Raw genomic sequence first — 25,728 nt, forward strand, 5'->3', positions numbered from 1 at the left:
TCATTCATTCAAATGAAACAACTAAACATACACAAAAAACTAATACTTAAAGAAAAAGAACACAAAAATCAGCTCTGTAACTACAACATTTAAGCATAGACAATATGTTTTGTCATCAAATGTTATTCTCACATTTTAAGTCTATTCAGTCATTTAAAAAAGACATATTGTTCCATCTTACGTTTAAAAAAAAATATATATATCCTGTCTGTACACCTTTGCCTTCTCTCTAAGCATGTCTCCCGTCATTCTCCACAACCAACAATTACATTAAAAGGCAAAATATTCCCACAAACCTTTGGGGTTTACTCACCCTGGGATCCCTCCAGACTCCAGCTTGTTGGCGATGTCGACGTCCCAGGACCAGACGTCAAACTGCCACTTCCTGAGTCCCAGCACACCGCACAACACCGAGCCTGAGTGGATCCCGATACGCATGTCGATGTCGTGTTTCGTACGTGATCTCACATATCTGGAAGAAGGAAAAAAAAAAAAGGAAAGATCCATCAGAACTATCAAAACCTTATTATTAAAGTTATAAAACTTTCATTCATGTTCTCTGCAAGTTCTTTTTTTTCTAAACTTCGACCTATTTTCCTATGTTTTTGTGTCTAAGTGACTGATGGGAACAACAATCTTTGACATTGGTCCAGTATTAAGCTGCAGTCGGCAGCAGTGAAACAAGCTACAATGTAAGTTAATAGGACAATAGTCCAGCTCGTATTTACCTTCACAAAAGTGCTCGTTTTGCCGCTGAGAGACTCAGATTAATATTCTAAGTTTATGACAACATTATGAAAAAGATTTCTAAGGAGGTCGACCTTTCTGTTAAAGAGTAAGATCCTTTTTTAAAACATAACAACATCCGCAAAATAGCATTTGCTAAACCCACCAGACTCCATGTAAATAAACAGTAATCATAGGTGTTATTGGCAAGAGTTATTGGCCTTTATACATGACTCAAACCGATTAATCGATTAACAAAATAGTTTGCGATTAATTTAATAGTTGACAACTAATCGATCTTTGCAGCTCTAACATGCAACGGCAGCGTAGTCCTATAAGTTGAATAACAATAATATTTTCTTGTAATTAAGTGGAATAGTGTATGAAGGTCAAAATGAATATTTAATGATGACCATTTATTTGTAGTACAATATAAAATATGTATATTTCTTTAGTTTTTTTTCTTCTTTTAAACTATTCCAGGGGTAACTTTGGGTCACTGTGCACAACACAGTGTCTGTGTGCATTAATCCAGCAAATTAATATGCATGAAATTGACCTTTGGCTAACCAGAACATGGATAACGCTGACAGGCAAACAATGTTCATAAATTCACAAAGAAATGAGCAACACACATTTCACGGGTATCAGCGAGCTCAAAACATAGGTGAAAAAAACAAACTCAGCAGACATTTCACACCTGTTAATGAATTTGTTTCTCATTTCATACTTTATTATCCCTGAACATAATAACAAGCCGGACAACTGAGGCTGATAAAAGTCTGAGAAGAGCAAACGTCGGGCTGTCACGGCCATCCCTGCCTCCAGGCCCCGTTTCATGCTTTAAAACAGCAGCGATGAATGTGAGGCTGAATGAATGAATGTTGCATTATCAAATCAGAGCCATCAATGTGCACTTCTATCAGCTTTCAGAGTCCCTCTGAAACTCTAAACGCAAATGGAGCTCAGAGCAAATTCTTTCAGGAAGACTTCTAATAACTTCAATTACCGCGCTCTCGTCCTAAAACTATTCAGCTGTTTAGAGCCGTTCACTTTTCAGTAAACCAACCAGAATTGGCCACGAAATTTACGATCCAATCACAGCATTACATCCCTGCTTTAAATCTGTTTCTCTCTCTGCTGCTGTCAGCTGTCATTTCAGGTAACGAGTGCAACCCTCCTCCTATCCCTTCCACCTCCAGTCATCATCACCCACGGCACCCTGGGTCTTCCTCCAGCAGAACGCTCCGTCGACTCCTCCGGTCCGGTCTTCAGGCTCCTTCGCCGCCGCCACCAGTGTCTAGACTCCATTCGGGGGGGATATGTCTTGGCTTCTCTACCCTTTTAAAAATGATTTTATACGATGGAGTCTAATCTCCAAAGACTCTGTACATTTCATATTATGCACATGTACAATAAATCTTTGCATATCTGCAACTAAGTCTCTACTGATTAAAATATCTATATAATGACAAACAACAGTAGGCTACAGTACTGCCTGTAATATGTCTCATCTACTCATATTTGACGTCAAGGATTTCAATAGGAACATTTCATCTTGATTTGCGTCAGAGGTGTGGACAAATGAGCCAGACCTCTTTGTTAGGTAATTAGGTCACCTCTTGTCAACACGAACATCATCATCAAAAGAATAACAAATTAGGGAAATAAGAGTAAAGAGTACACCCATTAAATTCTGGGTTATTAAAATAGCACAAAGGCAGCTGCGTGTATAAACACAAATAAGTGTCACACAAGAGTAATATGAACTATAAAATAAGATTATGCAATACTAAACTTGTCAGTCTAAGCTCTAGCTCACTGTGACACCAACGTGTTTACTGAAGCAGACAAACCGTTGGAGCGAAAACTAACATGTTCACAGGTACTGGCCTTTGAATTGTGTTGATGTTCCACCATGATGACAGCAGACATTTGATAGATGTATGTCAGCACAGGGACTGAGAGACAAGCTCCTGACACAGAAAATGCAGTTTTCAACCCTCAACTCAACTGATCTGATTTTGTTTTTAGCCCAATCAGAGTAAACTCATATTCTGTCCGAGGGGCCGAGAGACAAGAAAACCAGCACTGACGTATAAGGAGACAAAACTAAGCTCTTACTAATCAAACAACAACAATCCAGGATATTCAGTAAAAAAAAGGATAAATATCAAAGTCACCGACACACTGCGTCAATCAAAACAATTCATCTCTCTCCATTGAATTGTATTGCGTAAAGCTGCCTCCTCGTCAATTCCGTCTGCTAGCAAACAACAGAAGAATGTCTTAAAGCTGCTCTGTGGTGGGCCGCACTACCAAAATAACTTTTAACTAAGTTTTTGTAAGCTGCCGAACTGAAAAATGTAGCCTTTATGAAGACAAAAGTGGATACAGACGTGAGGAATCAGTAGGAAGAAAGGGAACGCACTAAGCTAACGTTACGTCTGACGTAACGTGTGCCGCAAGCATTTTGTTACCAAGACAAATATCAGACGTCAGTTTGAGACCAGCTTTATATCTGTAAGTTCACAAAGTTAGCCTATCTAGTAATATGTTTGCAAGTGCCTTAGCTTGCTAACATATAGCTAATACTAGCTTACTAACCGCTAACTTTTCCTCTCTGGTAGACAGTGTGCTAAAATAATCCTTTGACATGCTTAAATCTGATGTTTTTTAGCTAGCTACAGGCTTTGTTAGCATTTCAGCCATAGAAATAAAATGGATAGAAAGGCCATTTCGATTCAAATCAACGTAGCAGAATGATCAGAGCAGCAGCCATTTTCATGTGTACCATTGCCATGGTAATGTATAAACTTCCGATAATAAGCCGACTTCCGGCAAGCCGCGGAGCTGAGGTTTTGAAGTAACGGACAAACGTGCAGCAGAGTAGTAACGTTACAAGGCAGAGAGCTAGTCGCTAAATGAGTCAAATTAACTTCATGCTTCATCCACACAAAGCACACTGAGATAGATAGATACTTTATTGATCTCCAAGGGCAAATTCAGTCGCCACCAGTGACCGCTTTATTTGGCTCGTTTTCTGTGAACGATGTGGCGAGGGGTTAACGTTAAGGTGGAGTTAGCAAGCTAATGTTAGCCATCTAATACCGGCTGGCTGGCTTGCTGGTTCCGCTGTGGTTTCATGCTGCATCTGTTACAGAGAATGAGCCGAACAGGGGGCTGGGTCTAACGTTAGCGGTCTGCTGACCCACTGCCGCTGGGTCTAACATTAGCGGTCTGCTGACCCACTGCCGCTGGGTCTAATGTTAGCGGTCTGCTGATCCACTGCCGCTGGGTCTAACGTTAGCGGTCCGCTAACCTGCTGGGTCTAACTGTCCCTCCTCACTCCCTGCAACTCCGAGAACGTCTCCCGAGCTGCGTCGGGCAACGCTCCTCCCAGCGAACTGCGACCACTGACGCGTATTGTCACCGTGACAACTAACAACAATCGCTATTTTGTTGTATACCAATCAAATGACCACGGCAAACAGTTCAATGGCCTTTCTCTCCATTTTATTTCTATGGTTTCAGCAATAGGTGCATAATTGTTGCTCCGATATTTTTTCCCTACGGTGGCCGTGGCTTTCAGAGAATGACTTTATAATTCCATCTTCTACGTGTACCTTACCAACCATTCAGGCTCGTATTTTATTGTCTCAACGCTACACTTTCACCAAGACTGTCCCTTGCATTCTCGTGACAAAATGCCATTGTCATAATAATTCATCTATCGTTTAAGCAACATGTACCAAGCTGAACTCACTCGTGCAGCACAGAGTGGACGTCTGTAAGCAGCTCACCATATTGCCCTAATAATATACAGTACAAATCTCACAGCTTATCCATCACTAATCCCATTTTTTTCCCTCATAATGTCAGTCCTCCTCTCCTCCCTCACTGTCACGCTGAAACTGATGCAATGGGGCCAAAATGCTCCAGCAACAAAGAAGATAATCGGAATGGAAGAAAAAAAAAGGCCTCAGGCTTTAAAACGCCAGGGTCAGTGAGCCTTTTCACAAGTAGTAACTGTGTGTTGTAAGGGAGTGATTGGAGATTTTATTTCTGCTGCATACCTCCTTTCTTACATAAACTGAAGATTACACAGTCAGTTATGTGTCAGGATTCATGAGCTTATGAGATCTGTAAATCCCTGTTGTGTAATCATAAAATATGATGCCATCACTGAAAATATCCCAGTGATGTATGGATATGTGATATGGTGGTTCAGACTGAAATATGAAAATATGACATGACAGACAAAATATGTCTAAATCAAAAGAGCCATTTTGGCCATTCAAAATTAAAATTAAAACAATTTTGAGCCTAATAATAATGGTAACATTCCATTAGGTCTAAATTAGCCTATCAACATTACTAATAGGGTCTAAATGAGCATTTTTAATATGGTGATGTTTGCTGCCATTTTAATTTTTATGCCTTGTCTTTTGAACATTCAATACCATTCTTAAGAGTACATTTGCTCTGCTTTCTCAAAAATTGCTCTCTTTCTCTCATCCCCAGCCGGATACTTACAAATGCAGTGTGCTTGTTCTGGCAATGTCGTTCAATATTAATTTGTTTGTATTTGGAATCCAAAGCTAGTTCATGGAAACTCAAGACCACTATCAAGGTTCGGCAAAATGAAGAGGACAAGGCGCCAGGCTATAGACATATGTAGGCTGTGGTGCACATTTGTACTTGACTGAAATATTATGTAGCCTAAACGTAGAATGTAAGAATCACTGTAGGCCAACAACAATAATAAATGAAAACTAAAACGTAGAAAAACTAGCCGTTCATTTCAGTAGCCTATAATTCTTTGTCAAAGCCACAGGGAGCCACTGGAGTGGGGCAAAGGAGACGCTGATTGCCGACCCCTGGTCTAATTTAATGTTTGCAGTTTGTAGTTGGCCTAGCTACAGTTAATCTAGTCTCCCATTGCCAGACCTTCCTCCACAGCGCTGCGGAGGAGGGTCTGGCTAGTCCATAAAGCATTCCGGGATGGGAGAAAAACATGATCTGGTTTATTGGCATTTCTTTAAACCAATCACAATCGTCATGGGCGGTGCTTAGAGCCAGACGGTGCAACGGTGCCTCTGCAAAATAGCCTCAGGAAGGAACTTGTTTTAGTACACCTATGGTTAAAATGAAATGGGTTTCCTCAGGAGGGTGGCTGGTGAAGCTCAGTCATCTGTGAGGAGCTCGGAGTAGAGCCGCTGCTCCTTTGCGTCGAAAGGAGCCAGTTGAGGTGGTTCAGGTATCTGGTAAGAATGCCCCCTGGGCGCCTCCCTAGGGAGGTGTTCCAGGCACGTCCAGCTGGGAGGAGGCCTCGGGGGAGACCCAGGACTAGGTGGAGGGATTATATCTCCAACCTGGCCTGGGAACGCCTTGGGATCCCCCAGTCGTGGCTGGTTAATATGGCTCGTGAAAGGGAAGTTTGGGGTCCCCTGCTGGAGCTGCTGCCCCCGCGACCCGACGCCAGATAAGCGGACGAAGATGGATAGATGGATGGATGGACGTGCACGAAAGGGAGGCGAGTTCTGGAATTAAAATGGCTGTCGAGTGTGTGATGTGAATTTTACTTAAAAAGAAGATCAATATAATTCGGTTCTAGCTCAGAGTTTAGAATGTCAACAAAAAGAAAGAGGAAGGTGACGGGCATCCGGCCAAAAATAAGGGACATCCGTAAATGAAACGTCGTCGATATAGACTACAGTACATCAAATCTGAACGGAATCTTAATGTCAAAAACCCTTTGAACCTTTTAACTGTATTGGTTACTGATATTCTGTAGAAGCACAGCCAGGGGCAAATTCTTGCAAATGCAAATAAAGCAGGGCAGCGGCTTTCAGATCAAAGACCTGGCATTTCAGTTTGACTTGCACTTCCCGAGGATACAATTTTCTGAATTAATGTAAAATATATCCATCCATCTTCATCCGCTTATCCGGGGTCGGGTCGCGGGGGTAGCAGCTCCAGCAGGTAAAATATATGCCCCTTATAAATGCAGAAATTGCCTGGCAATCATCATATTTTTAAGTGTTCTTCAGTATCATAGTAATCCAGTGACAGTTCTCCGTACATCCCTGGGTACAACGCAAACAGGAACTAATAATAGCTCATTTGGCACACTTTTAATGTCGGCAATTTCCCCCCCTCAAAGCCTGGCATTTGAATGGTTAAAGGGATACTTTGCCGATATTCAACCAACTTTGTATCATGATAATGTTGGTAGTACGTGTAAACGATCTATATTAAACTTCAGTCACTTTTTTTTATGTGTTGGACCAGGGTTTCTGCAGGTTAAGTCAAATTTAAGACTTAAGATATTTTTAAGACCATTATGAATGACTTCAAGACCTTTATCACAACATCAACTAAGCCCTAAATTCAGTTGTTTCAAGCCAAGTATCGCTAAGCTTGCACTTCCCCAAAGTTGAAGAATAAAATCTCTTTTATGTCTGTCAGAAGAGATTCCGCGCCAATAACACGAAAATTGATTGGCTGCAATCTGAGTTACTACACATGTTAGTCTTATTTGTAGTCATAATACATCACAATTATATTTGGACTAGCAAAAGAAAGAACTACAACACCATAGAATTAAATACAATGAGCATAATAAGGTAGATAGGTAGGTAGGTCAGACTTTTTAAGACTTTTATAAGACCCAGCGGGAACCACCAGAGTCTCCATCCCTACAGTTAAAAATAATAATCACCATAGCAACATAATGGAGGCAGCCAGTACCTGATGGTTTTGATCATGCTGAGGCCCATCTCCACACAGCAGTGGGCGTGGTCCTGTCTGGGCTCGGGGAGACCAGACACACAGTAGTAACAGTCTCCCAGGATCTTTATCCGTAGACAGTGGTTCTCCTGCAACGGACCAATCACATCAGTTCAAAGGCAAACACGTGGCACTCTATCTTTGGCAGCAATGCTAGGGCTGCACGATATGAGGAAAATATGCGATATGCGATAACGTTGAGTATCACGATAACGATATTAAAGTGTGTTTCAGTATTCTGCTTAATATAATAAATTGCTTGTTACATTTAAAATAGGCCTGGACACGCTCAACTCACATAGATACTTAGAAAGCTTTAAGGGCTGGGTCCTAAAAGTGAATAATCATAAATAAAGTTACTAGGACAGCACTCCAATTTGATAGTTTATTGCCACACAATGGACGTTTTAGGGCAGTGCCCTTCCTCAGCGTGTGCACAGGCAATTACAAACTGTTATAATTTTTTGTTTGTAATTGCCTGTGCACAAGCTGAGGAAGGGCGCTGCCCGAAACGTCCGTTGTGTGGGAATAATTAATGAAATTGGAGTGCTGTCCTAGTAGCTTTATTTATAATTACTTACAAATGAAAGTAAATAATTTCCAACATGCTTTTATTGAACAAATTGAATATTGAATTGAATACAAAAGGCACCACTAAAAAAATAATCTCTGTCTTTTGCGATGTGTTTATTGCGCCAGTTGATAACGCAACAGTGTATTGTGCAGCCCTATTACATACAATACATTCATTTAATTAACCTTACAACAGAGGAACATAAAATATAACATATGTGATCTAAAATGAAAAAAAACATAAGTGGCAAATAAAAAGTGAAATAACTGTGTAATCCTGACTGGCCACGCATGACAGTTCTTCAATCTAATATCAGACAAACACACAGTACAGCCCTACAGACTCAATGTTGAATCAATTATTCGCTCTGTTGTTTCTGAATAAAAAATGTATTCGGCTATACTGGAGTTTCTTTATTCAGCTGTCATGAGCTTTGGCAGCCCTGAGAGGCTGTCAGAAAAGATGAGCTCCGAAAAAAAACACAATCCAGCAGGCAGCAAAGTCTCATCTGGGATTCAAATTGTTTTAAAGACTTGTTTTTCTATGACATTAAAAATCGAACAAGTGTAGAAAGTAAAACTTTATGTTTAAATCTGATGTGGAAAGAAATGCCCTACGTCAAGCGCTTTTTTGACAGCTGACCGATGACAAGCGGAGTGGTGAGACCTGTTGTTTCCATAACAACAACTAGTTGTGCTAGTGTCAGAGCACAGCGAGTTATATGATCGGCTGCTCCCTGTTCAGGAAATTTAGCTTTGTTTTAACTAACGTTAGCATTAGCACCGCCCCCTCTCTCTGTTCTTTCTCTAGATCGCTCGCCCTCTTGTTTTATCCATTGACATATATATAATGGACCAACAGATCCTGTTGCTCTGGACGGAGACCAGTGAAGGATATTAGAAGCACTTTTCCGGTGATGGCTGAGCGTTACTGAGCAGCCTCCAACTGAGAGAGACGACGTAGATGTGACGTGAGCAACCTGTCTGAAAGTTGGAAGTCTTCTGGTAGCTGTGCCAAGAGAAATCTCAATCATTCCCAATCTTGTAGAGACGGAGAGCGTAGGTATATGTAAGGAGATAACATAGACACAGGCTAATTAGTGCTAACTAAAATGCTAGTTAACATTAGTAATTACACTTAAACAGCTAATGTGAGACGAAACTGCCTGCGAGCTTCTCCTGTACTATACGGTAATTCCTCTACTGTGCAACAGTAAGTCCCGTGGTTATGACACAATCGTTAGCCTATTTTTACAAAAACGTCTGCTACGGAGCCATAACGTGAGGTACAAGGTAATGGAGCCTTTTATACATTGTTGTGTTTCTTTAGAAATAAACAATGGACAAATAGTCTTTAAACGCTTCAGATGTAAAGTTATTCTCTGTCAAAGTGGCGTCAAAATGAATGGCAGTCAATGGGATGCTAACAGGAGGTGATGGCTTGGTAGCATCAAAATGGCGCCATAGGAGCTACGCGGTCCGAGGAGAAGCTCACCTCCTTGGTTTTATCTAACGTTAGCATTAGCACCACCCCCTCTCTATTTTCATTCTCTAGATCGCTCGACCACTTTGTTTTATCTAGCACCGCTCCAAATAGCGCTCTAGAATACTGTGGCAGTAGCTGTTGTTATAGCAACAAAAATCAGTCTCGGCTGCTTTTTGGAACCAAAACGCTGCCAGCAAAAGTGCCCTAGTCAACTTTTTCTTGTCAAAAAAGCCGCCAAGTGTGATCACGGCCAAAATCGTTTTTGAGTGGGCAATGTCTGTAAGTTCCTGGAAAATGCACAAAACCAAAATACACTTTTGAACAATCCTGTATTTTTGGGTGTTTCTGTCAAATCAGACCTGCCTAATCTCTCCATAACTGATAGCCCGACCAGAAAGTGCAGTTCAGATTCTTTTAACCATAAAGACGATCTTTCCCAAACCTTAACTGAGGCCAATGCTAAAGCATGGGTGAGTGTTTGATGCTGAAAACATACAGGACAAAATTGTGCATGTAAAAGAAAAAACAGTGATACATGCATCTGGGGTCCGAAGGTAAATCACTTACATGTGCGAGGCGGTCGAAGCGTGCAAAGAGTTCATTCAACATTCGCACCAGCTCCTGCGCTGACAGCGTCGTGGAGAGGTTTGTGAAGCCTTTAACATCTGCGAAAAGAATGCTGAATAAAATATGGAAATGTCACTTTAATATCCAGGTCAGTTCTTTAACACCATCCAAATATTTAATATATTGTATGCTACTGAAACATATAACTCCTGTTTTCCCTGTATAATCTGACATGAAGATGTATGAAACTTTCCATTCTAACAAGTCTCAATCAGCTGGTACCAGTATGTCTAACAAATTCCAGCGCCCATAGGCCTACTTCACACGTCCATGGGTATTTTTGTAAACTGGATTTAATATGAGAAGATGACAATCAGAAGCCTGAATAAAATGGCCTCAATCAGACCAACACATTCTCACTCCCATCGCGTCAAAAATCAACGCTTAGTCAGGTGCCTTTGGCGTTTGCTATTGACTCAAAAAGTGTCCTTTAGAGTCATATTTAGACGCGCTTGGTCGGGACTCTTGGCGTGACTTTTTGACGCTCTCGGAACTCTCATCTAGCCCTTTGGCGTCATATTTAGACGCGCTTGGTCTGGACTCTTGGCGTACTACTCGCTACCGTTGTCTCGTTCCGGCGCAAAACGAACCTAGGGGTTATTAACAGATGTGTACCCACTCTGTCGCTCTCTGGGACATGTTTTCATGCTAATCGAATGAGTTTGGAGCTTGAAAGACGCTAGCGTGGACCGCTGATTAGCTTACAACGCTAGTATTCGGGGCACAGGGAAAAACCAAATCGCTATTTATACCACTAAACTGTCTGTACACTTACAAAGTTCTCAATGCTTTCAGTTAACATTTAGAGACCCTCATTATGCTACCGTTGAAGTGTGGTGATATTTTGAGCCTTTTTAGTGGTATAAACAGCGATTAGTTTTTTTGCCTGGTGCGTTCCATACAGACGCTAAAGGGTGATTTTTGCGTCGGTATCAGATGCTGAGAGACATTGAAGCGTCAGTAATTTACGAGTTGGGAGTGAGAATGGGTTGATCAGACAGAGCACGTTTGCGGTAGAGCTTGGCGATAAGGAAAAATGAAATATCACAATATTTTTGACCAAATACGTTGATGTCAATAGCTGTGATATCGTAGGGTTGACTATTGGTGCTTTCACAAAATATTAACACAATGAGAGTTTTGATAAATAATCATCATAATGTAGATACAAGACTTAAGTGGGTAACGGCAAATAATAAAACAGCTAGAACAGTCTGGTAAGTTCAGAAAATGACATCACTTTACTGTATAATGCAGCTTTTAAAACCAGGAAAAGACAACACTTGGGTCCTATTGTAATATCTGCATATCTGAAATTTAAGACAACATCTAGCCTCATATATCGATGTTGATATAATATCGATATATTGCCCAGCCCTAGTTTGCGGGTTGAAGAAATGCGAGGCACACCACACTGACTTTTTTAGTTGAAGACAGAGCGAAGACAGTGTCTTTTTGCAACTTGGGGATCCAAGTGATCCCCAAAGGGTAAATGGCCTCTGGAGAAGCGGGGTCGCCCGCTCCTCATTTGCATAAAGTTGAATTCAGCCATCTTTATGCAAATGAGGAGCGGCCAGCTCGGCTCACCGCCTCTCAAAAGCTGACGAAAATGTTTTAAACTGACCGTTCGATCTGAAACAAAGACAGATTCAGCAGCAACTGTACGGCCTATTTCTTGCTTAAAATGTTTTTTACGAAACATTTCGGTGAACTATTTTCATTAAAAATACGAGATTGTATTCCGAATGAGCCGCCATTATGGTCGGTTTTGAAATTCGGAAGCAGCCAGCCCCACATGACGCGTTCGTCCAATCAGCTGCAGCCATCACAGTTGTAGGAGGGTGGAGCCTGTTTTCTTTGCTTGTCAGTGGTCAGTGAAGAGAAACTGGTGGCAAGCTTAATAGCATGCAATGCTGGGAATTGGGGCGATCCCATCCGTGAAAACAACGCGTATATGGACATGTCCCATAACCCTAACCCAACATATCTTGTGCCCACTTTAAAAAAACAAGACAATTGAGTTGCTGCTGATTATTACTGCAAATATCGACTACAATTTGAAATCCCATGTCTGGCGGCCTCACCTGACATTCTCATAGCGGTGGATGTAGATTCTGTGAAACTGATGCTGGAGGTGTTCGTCCTCTACATTTGTCATGTCGTTGATCATTTCCAAAACTACAAAACGTGGCAGGACTGATAACACCAGTCTCTCCTGTGGGAGAGAAAAAGCAATCATATTAGTACTCTGAAGCAACCACAAAAAATGGATAATAATCAGATATTTGGATAATCTGAAAATGACATCATCTGTAAAACACCTGCACTACAGAAATGTCATTCTTATAAAGTTATTTACATTCATTATTGACTCTTTTTTTTTTTTTTTTACTTTGAAAAAAGTGAAAGGAATCAGCCACAGTTGAGATGTAATGTTTTCCAATATTAATCCCCTGAGGTCTAAAGACATTTTTACATTTCTTTTTAATTCACATTTTAAAAGTATTTGCATATAACTGATCCCCATGTGTTTCATATCACAATGTTCACAACAAACAGCTTTCTGTATAGTGATGCCCAAATTTGTTCCAGAGCAATGTGTAAAGGGATAGTTTGGCCCTAAAGCTGAAAAGTTAGCTTTTTGAAATTTCTCAAATCTCTTGTGAAAACTTTAACTCAGTTGTTGAAACGAGTAAACAAAAGTCTTGGGTTCACAAAAGTAGCGTAATATATGTAATAAATAGTAAATAAATGTCTAAAATGAAATTTTGTAATATCGCTTTTTGAGTAGGAGTTTTGTCAAACATCGTTTGGACGTGCCAGTGCGTCTTTGGTCCTCAGAGAGTCAATCAACTTCTATTATAAGTATATTTTTTTGAGTACATCAATTGTCCATGAGGGTACATTTTCTAGTTTTTTACACTTACATTGTTCACTTTTTTAATGAAAACAAGATGTTTGCACTATTATGTACTATAATAGATAAATAATTTACAAATAATTATTGATACATTTGAGGGTCTTTTGCAGCAAAGTGGAACTTTGAACTGGTATGTAGATTTCCTAAGACTTGAATGTTCTACAGTGACTAACACGGCATCAAGATTAAGAACAGAGAGGAATTAAATGGAGACACAAGTCAAAGACTAAGTATTAAACAGGCAAACGAGTAAAAGAATCTTGTAAAAACAAATTACATAAGTAAGAAATGATTTAAAAGATGACTGTGCCAGCCTAAGCTCCTGGAGCAGGACTGTCCAAAGCCTCCAGGCCTACAGAAAAAACACAAGCAACCAAAACTGTCTCGTGTTTTTGTTTTTTCAATGATGCAGTGCCACTTGGCAAATAAAGACATAGATTTGGAGTGGGAGCCATGCAGTGTCCCTCAGTATTTTTTGGCCTGGGGGAATCTGCACCGGCGCCAAGCAACTGCCTCCTTAAGATACTGAAGACATTCAAACCAAGACTCAAGTTTCTCTACCCAGAAGTCCTGTCCGTGATGTCAGCACACAACATGCTAATGACCAAAAACCCAGCTGGACTGACAGAAAGACAGAGGGACACAGAGTCTCAAATCGTCAGTTCATCTATTCTTGAGTCCTGAAACTTTACTGGTTGTTAACACGTGAACGATTGGGAGGGTCAATGCTTCACCTGTTCCCAAAACACAAAAACATTTTGTTTCTTGTATTTACTTCATTCAGTGTATTCTTATGAACAGGCTCACACGATATTGTACAAACATTTATGCACACCGATACATATGATATCTTACGAAAGAAAAGGCAACCGTGGGCTACAGAACTTCGTGAGCTGTCACTGAATCAGCGGCAGTTGCTAGATGAGCTGACGTTCGTTTCGGCGGACATTAAGTAAGTAAGTAGTGCTTGCTACAGTTGCATTTCTAGTGATAAATCGGTAAAATATTGTATTTCTCTGATTCACGGCTTTGTTCTAGCGCCGATGAGCGCTCCCTCTCTTCAGTCACTCGCTAACTCGCTCCACCACACACCCCGCTCGTGGGCGCTCATTGAGCCTCTGTCTATCTGCCATTTTCACCAGTTAACAGTTTTTAACAGAAATAAAATAGATTATGGATCATTTTATTGTAGCTGACCTTACCAGCTGACTTCTCTATTGGCTGTAGAAACAGGAGACGTCCTTTATGTTCTAAAACCAGCCTCTGGAGACTCCACCAGATGACTTCTCTATTGGCTGTAGAAACAGGAGACGTCTCTTACGTTCTAAAACCAGCCTCTGGAGACTCCACCAGCTGACTTCTCTATTGGCTGTTGAAACAGGAGACGTCTCTTACGTTCTAAAACCAGCCTCTGGAGACTCCACCAGCTGACTTCTCTATTGGCTGTTGAAACAGGAGACGTCTCTTACGTTCTAAAACCAGCCTCTGGAGACTCCACCAGCTGACTTCTCTATTGGCTGTTGAAACAGGAGACGTCTCTTACGTTCTAAAACCAGCCTCTGGAGACTCCACCAGCTGACTTCTCTATTGGCTGTTGAAACAGGAGACGTCTCTTACGTTCTTAAGCCAGCCTCTGGAGACTCTACCAGCTGAGTCGCAGCGACACCATCAGCTGGTTTGAGTCGAGCTGAGACGGGCCGGTTCAGACCGCTGAAACTTTTCCTGCAACGTTCTGAAACGGGTTTGTCTCGTTGCAAAATCTTTGGTCTGAACTTGGCTTTAGAGAGGAGGAATAAACAACTGATATCATTGTACAGTTTGGAGGACCTTGGTGGACGTTGCTTTTATGTTGTGCTTAAAAACAGATTTGTGCAGTTGATGTGAAAAATATGTTTTTTTTGCCCTGTTTGGCTCGTAATGCAGACTGTACCGTTTTCCAGTACAAAATGAACCTCCAACCTCCATGCAAGCTGCATGACGCCTGCTGAGAGCTCTGAAGAGCCTCTTCAAACCTCGAGCACCAGCGGAGAGGGAGAGAGAGAGGAAGGGAGAGAGGGAGAGAGAGAGGGAGAGAGATGGAGGGAGAAAGAGAGGGAGAGAGATAGAGGGTGGGTGAGAGAGAGAGGGAGAGAGAGGGAGAGAGAGATAGAGGGTGGGAGAGAGAGAGAGAGACGGAGAGAGAGAGCGAGAGAGAGGGAGAGATAGAGGGCGGGAGAGAGAGAGAGGGAGGGAAAGAGAGAGCGAGAGAGAGCGAGAGAGAGACAGCATCCTCCTCTGCTCCATTCACTCACGCACATCTATCTTCATTCATCATTGTCAGACTGAATGAAAAAACTATCCAGAGATGATGTTTCATCGCTGCCTTCAGCTCACTTTTGACACACACACACACACACACACACACATACACACACATACACAAAGGAAAAAAACACTGCTGCTACGGGTCAAAAGTCATAATTTAAATAATGCAGCAATATTTATCGAAAATTACAGATGCAAAGATTAATCGATTAGTTGTTCACTATTAAATCAATCGCCAACTATTTTGTTCATCTGATTGGGCGGCTGCTCTGTGGAACGTGACGACCGTCAGCTGAGTGTGTAAAATGTGAAAGCTGTTTTGTTTAGGAGGAGGTGTTTCAGGACTCGCTCTGTCGTTTTGACCTGGTATCTGTGCTGAAAAGCGGAGCCGTGTATCCCCAAATTAAGGTCCAGACAGACAAACATTCCAGCGGAGCGTTGCTAATGCTTCGGATGCTGCATCGCAAACCAAAATGCTCCTGGCTTTGGTGCTGGAGACTCACTGCAAGAAATGTTGAGTTTACAGAAGTCACACTGAATGTTTGCACCTCTGAGGAGCTCAGTTTGGTTTTGTACAGTCTGTGATGTTTTTTTAATAATATTTATTATTCATAGAGCTCTATTTTACTTAAGCGTAATGCACTCACTTGAAAACAAAAGCCCTGTTTTTACAAGTTCACTATCTCATTAATTCAGAAAAGCTGATATTCTGAAACTCTGAAATTCAGAAAAATTGAAATTCAGAAAAACAAAAAACAGATGTGAATTAACCAAAAAAGAAATCCTGTGAGAAGCTCATGGTTTCTGTGCTGCACCACAGAGAGTCTCCTGTCAGTCAAGCTACATAGGCGCCTTTGATTCCACTAATAATCACATTCGGATCTTTGTTTGAACAGAAATGTTTATTATTTATAATTTATTAGTTTCTAATCTCAGGGGCTTGACACTCCCTTGAACCTTGAACCCAAGTTGATACATAAAATCTGTCCAAAGTCTAGTTCAGACCAAAGAGTCGCAACGAGACAATCCCGTTTTAGAACGTCGCAAGAAAACGTTTTAGCGGTCTGAACCGGCCCGTCTCAGCTGATGGTGTCGCTGCGAATCAGCTGGTGGAGTCTCCAGAGGCTGGTTTTAGAACGTAAGAGACGTCTCCTGTTTCAACAGCCAATAGAGAAGTCAGCTGGTGGAGTCTCCAGAGGCTGGTTTTAGAACATAAGAGACGTCTCCTGTTTCAACAGCCAATAGAGAAGTCAGCTGGTGGAGTCTCCAGAGGCTGGTTTTAGAACTGCATGTGTGTTAGCTGCATGTGTTTTTGTTTTTTTGTGTTTTTATTGTTTCAACGTCAGCAGTACTGACCGTCTCAGTTGGACATTTCTTGCAGTGTGCCGAGTGGACGGGGGCTTTGGTGTGTGTTTGCTCCACTGGACATGGTCTATGGTTTGTGTCAGTGTCACATTAGATTCGTTACTCATTAGCGCAGCTTGATTATAGCCGGGAGCGAAAGCCCTGCAGCAGCTCAGCTTTAAACATCTCTTAAAGAATGATCTCACGGTAAGAAAACACTGTTCAGAGGGACGTCAGCAATAAAAGATGAGGGGAAATGGCCCCCCAATCCCAGTGGAATGAATGTCCTTGTATGTATGTCTAGATTAATTACAGTATAACCATTTGAAGATTCTGGACTGAATCTTAAAGGTCCCATATCATGCTAATTTTCATGATCGTACATGTATTTGGGTTTCTACTAGAACATGTTTACATGCTTTAATGTTCAAAAAACACTTATTTTCTCCTCATACTGTCTGTCTGAATATAACTGTATTCACCCTCTGCCTGAAACGCTCCATTTTAGTGCCTGTCTCTTTAAGACTCCCTCCCGAAAAAGTCCAGTCTGCTGTGCTTGGTCCGCGTTTCCAGGTCTTCCGCATCTGAGTCTCTGCACCGCCATTACAGCCGGGGAAAGACTGTAACGGCACTGTAGCGGCACTTTCTACCTAGATACTGTATAGCAGCCATTGTCAACTGGCGGCCCGCAGGCCACATCTGGCCCGCCAAAGCGTTTAGTCTGGCCCGCAGAATAATCATGAATTCAGAAAATGTGAAGAGGAAAAAATGCGTTCTGTTATTTAGCATTTCAAGCATTTACAGCAGGTAACATTACACAGGTAGAGCACAAACCCAGCCCCTGTATTTGCATCTCTATTCACATGCCGGGATTCTGTACAGCGATTCCTGCGCTCCACACACACACACACACACACACACACACACACACACACACACAGCTGAGCTGAGATGTGTGTGCGTTAAAACATGAAGTACCTGACTGGGAACGATACAAAGAGGATTACCAATGGCCACTGGGGCAGATGAACTCACGCTAGTCTCGTTACTGTAAGTAGGCTACAATAAGACCTTTGTGAGTAAAAAGTCAATACTTATCAATGCACTCACCTGTATACACAGGCATAAACATGTAGAAAGCGATATTTCAATCTTGTCCACCGAGCTGTTTTACACGAACACAGCTCTACTCTGCAAATAGCGAATTTGTACAAACAAGCTAAAACAAAAGCTGTCTGTTTGTAGTCTAACTGTTTATCTTAGTTTGCTGGGAATCTTGAAATTTGGACAAATTCTTATAAATGTAACCGCTGGCTGAACGAGCCATCCTCTCCGCTGGAGCGGGAAACCTATGGATGTATTATAAGACCAAAACAGATGCATGTGGCTACTTAATATGCACGTGAATGACGCGATCGTTATGTTCTTCATTCTTGATGATGATGCTGGTTGTATTATTTTGCAACAGCATTGTTTCATTGTATATGGGGCATACATGACAAATGCATAGCCTGCTTATCTGTCCATTCATCATTAAAGCTGGGCTTTTCCACATCAACTTTTCGCTTCAGCCTCTTTGACAGTGACATTTTTACCTGACAACAGCCATTTCTTTCTGCAAGCATTTTCCACCAATCAGGACACTGCATACTACAACCATGTTTCCCTAATCACAGACTTTAACCATCACTCCTCAGTGAACTGCCTCCTAGTCTGAGATCTTTTTCTAGTTAAAGAGCCAGTTATCATTCTGGAGTTTCTATGTTTTTTAGGAGTTTGCTCACACTAATGCATGTAAAAAAAAAAAAAAAAGTAGCATTAATTCAGTAAGAAAGTGAAAATTTCAAACAAGAATAGGCGTATTTGGTATAAATTCATTTTATTTTCTTTATTTGGAAGATGAGAGTAGATTCACATTACATGCTTTAAATTCTGTAGCCTTTGTCTGCTTTCTACTTGCCCTTCCTATCTACAGCCTTCCTCCTATCACAGTCACACTTTAAGGAAGAAGACACACAGACTAATTTGTTATGTGCTTTGGACAGAAACGTGCCTCAGCTGTTCTTCCAGCATGTTGACAGAAATACCAGGCCCTGATTGGTTCACATTAAGGTGGCCTCAGGGTGGGGCCCCATCTCACTCCATTACAACCATCCCAGAGCTTATCAAAACCCTTCCAGGAAACATGACGCTGTAAAAGCTTTCTGTGGCTTCTCAGAGTCCCACCGTCTCCACTCCGCTGCATAAACATAGCTCTCTCTACGTTTCACTGTGTGTGTGTGTGTGTGTGTGTGTGTGTGTGTGTGTGTGTGTGTGTCCACTGAGCTGATCCACAGGCTGCGTGCAAGCGGCGGATCGATGCAGCAGCGTCTGTGTTATTCTCCTCTCAGCAGGCTCATTAGCCGAGCTGCTAACATTGAGGCCTGTCAACTGAAATCCATCAATCGCTCTGCTTCCTTTATCAAAGTCTCATCACACTGAGCTCCCTTGCTAAACAACAGGAAGTAAAAACACATGATTCTGTTATGTATTGCTGTATTGTTTGGGCTGCCGTGGTGGGCCAGTTGTTGTTGTTGGACGTCATACATATAACAAACATATTTGAACTAGGGTTGGGTATCGTTTTTTTTTTTTTTTCAATACCGGTGCTAAAGCGATAAAACGGTGCTGGTGACTGAACCGATACTTTAAAAAAAAAAGCACAAAACGACAATATATTTTACGGGTATTTTACAATAACTTTGAATGCACCACAAGGCTTAAGGCTACCAGTTTCATGTGAACGCACCGCCTGCGTTGTTATTCCGCCAGCGGAAGCTGCAGACTGTTGCCGCTGTTGGAATCCTCTACAGTGAAATACAGTCACACTTTACACCGTTTAACCCTACTGTTAACATCGAAAAAACTTACAAAAACATCGGGAAGAGTGACAAAAGTGTTGAAAAAGACGGCCAAAACCTTAAAAAACATAAATTTTAAATTTTGACCCAGAAAAACAAAAAGTTGCATGGTCGACGGAAAGACAACACGAGGGTTAAACGTTAGCATTTTACCCATGTTTAATCCAGCTACTAGCTAACGGTAAGCTAACGTTACCTGCTGTCCAGTGTGGTGTTCGTGTTCCACTATCTTTATTGTTACTATAACTGCCACTGTTCATCATTCCAACTGCTATAATTATTATGAATTATATTTCTCTATATCGGTAGATACCGGTCGTTTAGGCACCGGTGCCATATTGGCACTGGGTTTCGGTACCCAACTCTACTTTTAAACCTAATAGAACAGACCTCTTGGCCGTAGGAGGTCTTTGCTTACATCATCCTGTTACATCGATCCAAAATAAAAACCATACCAGCTAGAGCATTCATTCTTTTTACAACAGAATGCCAAAGCATCTGTCTTTCGGGTCGTGATTATGTGATCACGTTACGTGACATCCGGTCTAAAATGTGTGCTTGTGTGCCTGTGGTGGAGCTTGAAGAACAGTCAACGGACAACCAAAGTCAGTAGGATTCATCCTCTGGGCAACATTAATGCATGTACAAATGTAATAATACGAACAATCTGTCCAATAGTTGCTGTGCACCGCAAGCAGTTTTAATCTTTGATGTGAGCAGAGTTGTTGTCTTTTGTCATGTTGTGGGCTCACCTGTCTCTGGTTCTCTGTCTCGAGTCGCAGCCGAGCCTCGATGCATCGCCGTGTCTCCAGGAAGGCCTGCCGCTGAGCGCGGTCCGACAGGTAACTGATGAATATCCCAGCGGTGTTCATACACATGAACAACACAGCCTGAGCCGCTACCTGAAACACACAGAGACACACACACACACACAGAGGGTGAGATCACACAAACAGCTCGTTTTTTTGTTGTTGTTGTTGGTTCATTTCAGTTCACAAGATTCAGTTCACAAGCGAAGCAGTGGCTGTAAACAAAAATCGGTTACATTTTACTTGAAGGTAGCTAACATAAGAGTGTGACAGTCATGACAGTGTCATGTCACTCTTATGTAGATACCTTCAAGTAAAGTGTTACCCAAAAATCTCTTAACCCACAAGCAGCTCATTTTCTGAACAGAGATCCAGTGACTTCACAAACCAAAAGGCAGTGGTAGAAGAAGTATTCAGATCCTTTACTTTAGTAAAAGTACTAATACCACGCTGTAAAGTAAAAGTCCTTCATTGAAAATGTTACTTAAGTAAAAAATATGTAAGTATCATCAGGAAAATGTACTTAAAGTATTAAAAGTAAAAGTACTCAATGCAGAAAAATCCTCACATTTTAGAAACAAAACTATCCAACCAGTTGTGTGTTTAATGGTCTGATCATCTCAGCTGGACTTGTAGCCGTTATATTGTTGGCTAGTTTACTTTAGAATAAAACATCAGATTTTATAAACTACATGTGTTTTGTTCGTTTTCATTTGTGAAGTAACTAGAGCTGTCAGATGAATGTAGTGGAGTAAAAAGTACAATATTTCTCTCTGAAATGTAGCGGAGTGACTGTAACGGCACTGTAGCGGCACTTTCTACCAAAATATCGTATAGTTGAGTCTTTTCTTTTCATGCCACTTCTAAGTGCCGGCTATCATTGACGGTGCAGAGACTCACAGAGTGCAGCTGTGAAAGACCTGGAAAAGCTGACCAATCAGAGCAGACTGGGCTTTTTCGGGAGGGGGCCTTAAAGAGACAAACGCTAAAACGGAGCGTTTTCAGACAGAGGGTGAATATAGATATGTTCAGACAGACATTATGAGAAAAATAATGAGGTTATTTTTACATCGAAACATGTAAACATGTTCTAGTAGAAGCGCAAAATGCATGTACGAACCTGGAAATGAGCATGATATGGGACCTTTAAACATCCGGCTGAGTTGAGTAGAACTACTAGGGAGACTAACATGGAAATCACCGTAACTAAATGTTGTGTGAACGGGGCGATCTCATGACCTCACGGTTCGTTACGTTCAGATAAGTAGACTCCTTTAAATAAGCCAACATCCCGAGGCTCTGTGACATGACAACATGAAAGTATTGTGCGTGTGCGTGTTATCTGACGAGTCATCGCGGCTCTGCAGAATGTCAGCAACCTTGCCATTTTGTGAGTAACTGTCTCAGTCCTGATTCACTTTTGAGGCATTTGACTAAACCCATCAGTCTGATCTTGGCATGAAGCAAAGTTGAAATTATTAAGGGGAAGACTTGCAAACTGCTGCCAGATTTAGTTTTCACAGCGTCTCCTCTGTCTATGTTCCCTCTTTCACACATTTTATGAACCACCTCATGACATATATGTCTGTTTACTGAAAGCAGAAGCTGCTTTTACAAGTGTTTGTGAATGAAATTTTAAAAAGATGATGGGCACCAAGGCTATCTGTACCAATTTGTGTGCCAATCCATCCAGTATATGTTGAGATATTTCACAGGAACAGTGGAAATATTTGCCTGCTGGAACAGTCAAGGAATCACCCATATCATAAAAATGAATCCTCTAGGGACTAGGGACCTAGGACCTCATGGTGGCGCTAAAGTAAAAGTCTTGTGGATTACCAAAGTCAGTAGGAGTCATCATCCAGAGAACATGAATGCATGTAGACACTTTCATGACAATCCATCCAAAAGTTTACAATAGTTTACAGCGTGGCCGGTTCGCTCAGTTGGTAGAGCGGGCGCACATGTGCAGAGGTTTGTCCCTCGACGCAGAAGGTCCAGTGTTCAAATCTGACCTGTGACGGTTTTCCTGCATGTCTTCTCCCCTTTCATATCTCAGCTTTCCTATCCAATAAAGGCAGAAATGCCCAAAAATTCAAAAAAATTAATAAAATAAATAAAAGTTTACAGCAAGCAGACGGTGCTTTTAATCAAAATCAGAAAGGAGTTTATTGCCACAGTTGTTACCCGACATGGAATTTGCCTTGGTGATAGGTGCATACATATACAAACATATTCGACGTTGAATAAGAAATAAACAAACTGAATAATTACAGTAACCAATATATACAAAATAGCTGTTTAGTATAAGAAAAAGGAGGCAAAATGCAACTATGGCAAGAGTGTTTTTTTGACGAGGGCCTGCCTGGGGCCAGCCACAGACCCGATGGCAGCTTTAATGTAGAGCCCAGTAGTTTCTGTGACAACAAACTCATGGATGGAATCGCAAAATTGAGAATTAAAAAAAGCTATAAGACAGATTCCATAGAGCCGCACATTAAGTCAGTGCTAAAAGCTAAATGGAGATTTGAAAATATGACTATGTCCAAGTTTCCAACCGAGCCCAACCCACTGTAACTGTAAAACACAAAATAATTCCCTGTGGCTTAGGCCCGGTGGGCCACTGGGCTTGCAATACAGTGGGGGAAACCCTGTGTCACATTTAGTGTTTCCTGAGCCGTATCATTCCAACAGCAACAACCAGTGGTGGAAGAAGTATTCAGATCCTTCACTTAAGTAAAAGTACTAAAACCACACTGTACAAATACTCTGCTAAAAGTCCTGCATTAAAAATGTTACTTCAGTAAAAGTCTGTAAGTATCATCAGGAAAATGTAGTTAAAGTATTCAAAGTAAAGAACAATCCTCCCATTTTAGAAAGTATAAGGGGCCCAAAAGTTGTGTATTTAATGGTCTGATCATCTCAGCTGGACTAGTAGCCGTTATATTGTTGGCTAGTTTACTTTAGAATAAAACATCAGATTTTATAAACTACATGTGTTTTGTGTGCAGGAACCTTAATGTGTAAGGGACTGTTCGTTTTTTATTAAAGGGGCTACCGAAGGAGTTTTGGGATCTTTAGTCAAAATAGACATGACCCTCCCTTCGCCAGCAATACATTTTTCTATGACCCTCCAAAATAATTGGGAAAAAAAGGCATGACCCTCCCCAACAATGTATTGATGCCTTCTGTACTGGTTGGCGCTTGGCAAGGATGTACAGATTTGTTTTTTACAACCATGACATACATAACTTAACCTCTGCATTCTCATCTTACACATCACACTCCTCTGTTATGGTGGCCATATCAGTAGATTTACTCACTAACATTGTGGAAACACAATAAGCAAATGCACACTTCCTGCATTACTGCACTACTTCAAATACTAAGTTACTCCTCTAGTAAACTAGTATTCACATGAAATAAAACAATAAAACATTGAGACCATTCAACAAAGCACACTGGCTAATGACAAATGAACATGAACTGGTTGCTATGGACTCGTCACTAGGCTTCCTCAGTGATTGTATAATTTAGCATATAGATAAAGCTGCCGAAGCTGAACGTTATCCAAAACTCCATTTCTCAGACGAGCGTCAATTTGGGAGCTTGCATGCTACCACTCCTTCTTGAAAAGGCTGTCGTTTACAATTTCAAATTCCCGGGAACCCAGGCTGTGGGCGGGCCTGGCCCGTCCAGGTATTGACAGCTGGCCTGCCCAATCAGAAATTCAAAGTGTGTTGGTGTGCAAAGCGCTGCAACAATCACAACAACCATGGCTTGCTGTTGTGGCCAACAACTGGAAACTTTATACATTGTTCGTCTGCTATTTCATTACTAAAGTCACTTCTGAGACTGAGACACATATCCATTATAAGATTAACTGGAACCTGTGGTTTTTCGAAGTTATAATGCTCCACAAGAGATTGCGGGCGTAACAAGACCGCTGACCGGGCTGTCACTCACACACACGGAGCAGGAAGAGGGAGAGCAGCGTCTGACAGGGCAGAGAGACACCCGTCTCCCTTTGACAGTCTTGTAAATAAATTATAATATGTATATTAGAGCTGTCAGTCTTCCTCTATCATAGGCGCCGATTAATGTTTTCCTCCGTGGGTGCTCACGGGCGCACGACCTTTAAAAAAAAAGGAAACGGACAGCGGCCGACACGAACACACACGCCTATTAACAAATAACAAAGCCGTAAAGTAGGCCCTCTTTCAACTCAGGACAACGCCACTTCTCAATGATACAGATAGGATTGGAGACGAGAAGTTTAACTGACACATAACCGCGATCCGCGCTCACAAGCTCCACTTAGCACCAACCACTGCAATGTTTAATTTTAAATGAATGTATCCTACTGGCAGTCTGGCACACATGGATGCTCAGTATTTTCCGTGGGTGCTCGAGCTCGAGGCAACGTGAAACCTTTGAGCTAGTCAGCTTCATTATATTCCAGCTCCATGTCAGTGACGATACTTTGGCAACAGGTGGCACATTTAGCTATAGGGTTGCATTCTCGAAGAAAAGCAACTCCAAACTCGTGTTGCTGTCATGTTGCGATTTTTGTTGGGTCAGACCCATCTGCTAGCGATTGGGGGGCCGAGACTGAGATCTACATGGAACAACCAAACAACCCACTTTGAAATGTTGCTGTTTTCATGAATACAAAAGTTTGGTGCCCACCCCAGACTAAAAAATGTTGGGAGATGAATGTAGTGGAGTAAAAAGTACAATATTTCTCTCTGAAATGGAGTAGGAGTAGAAAGTGGCATGAAAAGAAAAGACTCAAAGTAAAGTACAAGTACCTCAAATTCGTACATAAGTACAATACTTAAGTTTATGTACTTAGTTACATTCCACCACTGACAACAACACACATTATTTCACACAGGAGGGAGGTAGTTTTATTTGACCTAAAGTGAAAACCAAACTCAGTATGGTTTTAAAAAATCACTTAAGAAATATTACCTTCAAAGAAATTTCAATATCTAATACCAATTTAGAGAGAGTCTGCTATAGGGCTTTTTGTCATATCTTATCTCTTAAAATAGATTTATTCGGAGTAGCGTAATGTCTTTTCTTTTTTATATTAATTGCGTTAACTGTAAAATTTAAATATGATTTGTATTTTCAAATGTTGTGTAATGTGAAGTAGTGTCTGTGTGTGTATGGTGTGTAATACGATGTCGTAAATTGTACTGTCACACAACAGATTGTAGGACCCCAGGAAGAATAGCTGTT

At 41.4% G+C, this 25,728-nt stretch overlaps 1 protein-coding gene across 1 annotated transcript in view; it reads right to left on the reverse strand.

Annotated features, from left to right (window-relative positions):
* The window catches only part of adcy8 (adenylate cyclase 8 (brain)), a 118,212-nt gene that overhangs the window by 55,471 nt on the left and 37,013 nt on the right, over nucleotides 1–25,728 (reverse strand). The window contains exons 2-6 of the mRNA XM_078265089.1: nucleotides 20,425–20,574; nucleotides 12,289–12,419; nucleotides 10,145–10,256; nucleotides 7,480–7,607; nucleotides 314–472 (exon numbers count right to left, since the gene is read on the reverse strand). Coding sequence (XP_078121215.1) covers nucleotides 314–472; nucleotides 7,480–7,607; nucleotides 10,145–10,256; nucleotides 12,289–12,419; nucleotides 20,425–20,574 — 680 coding nt within the window. The remainder of the gene's footprint in view (nucleotides 1–313; nucleotides 473–7,479; nucleotides 7,608–10,144; nucleotides 10,257–12,288; nucleotides 12,420–20,424; nucleotides 20,575–25,728) is intronic.

The sequence above is a fragment of the Sander vitreus genome, chromosome 12 (genome assembly GCF_031162955.1).
Source record: "Sander vitreus isolate 19-12246 chromosome 12, sanVit1, whole genome shotgun sequence".
NCBI lineage: Eukaryota > Metazoa > Chordata > Actinopteri > Perciformes > Percidae > Sander > Sander vitreus.